The 3050-nt window shown below is 37.1% G+C and overlaps 1 protein-coding gene across 1 annotated transcript; it reads right to left on the bottom strand.

Moving 5' to 3' along the window:
* Positions 1–415: 415 nt before the first annotated feature.
* On the bottom strand, positions 416–1472 carry CYSLTR1 (cysteinyl leukotriene receptor 1). Its single transcript, XM_068962930.1, has one exon. The coding sequence runs from the start codon at positions 1436–1438 to the stop codon at positions 416–418; it is 1023 nt and encodes a 340-aa protein (XP_068819031.1). The 5' UTR covers positions 1439–1472.
* Between the last annotated feature and the right edge of the window lie 1578 nt (positions 1473–3050).

Here is a 3050-nt window from a genome sequence, read left to right as displayed (position 1 = left end):
TCCTGGCTCACTCCAGTTCTCATCTGTTGCCATGCATGCAAAGAAATATGTTAGGATCACTGAGAACTATTAGCTAAATTTATATCTTAAAAAGCTAGTTCTTACCCTTGGTAAAGCTTTTATTTGAGAGGGAAAACTTTAATCTCAGACCTATTTTTTACAGTGCCAAGATACAAATTTTGTCCATCTTTAAGTGAAAGCTCAGAAAACCATTTATAATTTAGTTCATAGACTTGAACTGAATTTTAACACTAAAAATGTCTTTAGCACCTCTAATCATGTGAATTCATAAATGAGATAGATTTATAGGTACACATTAAGTCAAATAAGTGCAAATTATTAATGGAAGTTCTTATTTTTATTGTGAATGATTCGAGAAAATAGTGATTTGGGAATCATCAAAAATAGGCTTAAACTATTCATTATATATTTCTTCTCCTTTTTCTGGCAAGGAGGTCTTCTTCTTGGGTACATAAGTCATGCTGGACAAAGAATGCTTTCTGAATGTAGACAGCCTTCTCCTAAAGTTCCCCCCTGAAAAGAAATATAGTAGAGGGTCAAAGCAACAATTTGATGCAGCCAGAGACAAGGTTATGACCACTGACTTTTGCATTCTAAGGACAGAATCACAGGGTTTTGTTTCATTGTGTAAAAAATGAAGGTGAATGGTACGTTGAATATGATACGGCATGAAGCTGATCAAAAAGGTAGCTGTCACAACTATGATCATTCCTATAGCTTTTTTACGACTTGATAGATTTTTCTTCATTGAATTTTTTAGTAAGGTCAAAATGATCATTGTGTAACATACAATTATAATAATGAAAGGAATGATAAATCCAAAAAATAATGACACATAATGCAAGACCAAGACATAATATTTAGCTTGATTGTCCTGTGGAGGCTCAAAGCACTTGGTATTATTTTTCTCATCTTTGTAAGATTTGGACATTAAAAATGGAGAACTAGTCAAAATCACAAAAATCCAAATACCAACACACACAAACCTGGCTTTTTTCTGTGTAACCAAATTAATATTTTGGACTGGGAAAACAATTGCAATGCACCGGAAAAAGCTCATGGCTGTCATAAAGAAGATGCTACAATAGAGGTTGACATACAAGGCATAGGTGCTGAGGCGACACAAAAAGTCACCAAAGAGCCAAATGCCTTTGTGAACATAATAGACCACACGGAGAGGTAGTGTGCACACACACAGTAGATCAGCTACTGCTAAATTAATCATGTATACTTGGTAGGCTGACTTCTCATGATATGTTTTTATGAGGATATAGAGCACAAAGCCATTGCCAAAGAAGCCCACAACGGAGATCATAGAGTACAAGGTGGAATACACTTGATTTCGGAAATCATCAATAGTGTCATTGCATGCATTACTACTGAAGGAAGATACTGTCAGATTTCCAACTCCATCCATGTTTCTCTAGGAGAGTCTTCTCGGTGCCTGCAATGTATATAAAAAATCTTGTCAATTTTTGCTCTTCCATAAATTATAGGGCGTACTAACGTTTCATTTTATAGTGTTGCTATGTATATATTTTTTGAAAACAGCAGGAAGCAAGAGTGGTGGGTGAATAAAAAGATTTTCTTCTAGACTTTGCCCCCAGGAGAAGGGTTTGGGTCCTATACGCACCCAGAGAACTCTTTTCCCCCATTTCCTATCCATGTTTGCCTGATGGACTTCTTAATCTTTAAGACCTAGCTAAAAGAGCTATGCCTTATTTTAGGCCTTATTACTCCAGTACTATCCTATAAATCTTCCTTTTAAATGGGTTTGTTTTTTAGAGAAAAGTTTTAAAGATAGTAGTTTCATGAGTATCTATCTTCTTTTTTTTCTTTATTTTTATTATTTATTTTTTACTTTACAATATTGTATTGGCTTCTTTCTATCTATCTATCTGTCTGTCTATCTATCTATCTATCTATCATCTCTTTCTCTATTAGAAGAGCTCTAGATTCTTTCTGAGAATAAAATCTGGAGGAAAATGCTTAGTTCCCCCACAAAGAAGTCTTCCTAGGTAACAGCTGCTGGGTGATGCTTGTACCTAAGGAAAACAATTAAATTTGTTATCAGTGGAACTCACTCCTTGGAGGAGAATCTTAATCTAGAACATGGTGGACTCTATTTAGAACCACAGAACACCAAGGCTGGGGAAACTTTAGAAGCTATCTAGTTATTTTAATGAGGAAAAAGGGTGAAATACATTTCCAAAATCTGCACCTAAGTTAAGGCTCTGAGGAGAACTGCAGCATATACTTTCTTGGTGGCTCAGACGGTAAAGTGTCTGCCTATGATGCAGGAGACCCTGGTTCGATTCCAAGGTGGGGAAGATCCCCTGGAGAAGGAAACGGCAACCTACTCCAGTACTCTCGCCTGGAAAATCCCATGGATGGAGGAGCCTAGTGGGTTACAGTCCATGGGGTCGCAGAATTGGACACGACTGAGTGACTTCCCTTTCCCTTTCTGGGTGAGGAAATTGTTGTACTTGCTCATGCTTGTTCTATTCCCAGAATCACATTCAAAGTCTTACTGTTCAACGACACATGGTCATGTCTCTTATAGCAAGAGATTGTTGCTTGGTCTGGCCTATCTTTATCAGGGCAGCTTTATCTGCCCAGCTTTATCAGGGCAATAAATAAGCTCTAATCAGAAAGCTATAGGGATGAGATAGTGCAGAAGTAGTGATTTCCTATGTTCCTCCACATTCTTCTCTTTTATTCTTTAAGGAGATGGGAACAACTCATCAATTTATAATATGGTAGATAATCTTTGGTTGAAATATGATTTGTTGGCCTGTTACATAGCTCTTTCTCCCTGGTAAGAGAGGGGTTAGGGTTTGTAAAGTGGGAAGATTGCTTCAGCATGCAAGAACTGCTGGCAATGAAAGAGACTGAATTAGTCTCTGTGTCAAGGATACATATACAGGGAGCTATGGTTGTGGTTGTAGATGGGATATAACTTTCCAGGTTTACTACTGCTAACAATTATATTTGCTGTGAGGGTATGTCATCTATTCATTTGTCCATCT

This window comes from Capricornis sumatraensis, chromosome X, assembly GCF_032405125.1.
Source record: "Capricornis sumatraensis isolate serow.1 chromosome X, serow.2, whole genome shotgun sequence".
Lineage (NCBI taxonomy): Eukaryota > Metazoa > Chordata > Mammalia > Artiodactyla > Bovidae > Capricornis > Capricornis sumatraensis.
The sequence above is the reverse complement of the archived record's forward strand: the minus strand, read 5'-3'. Positions and strand labels throughout refer to the sequence as shown.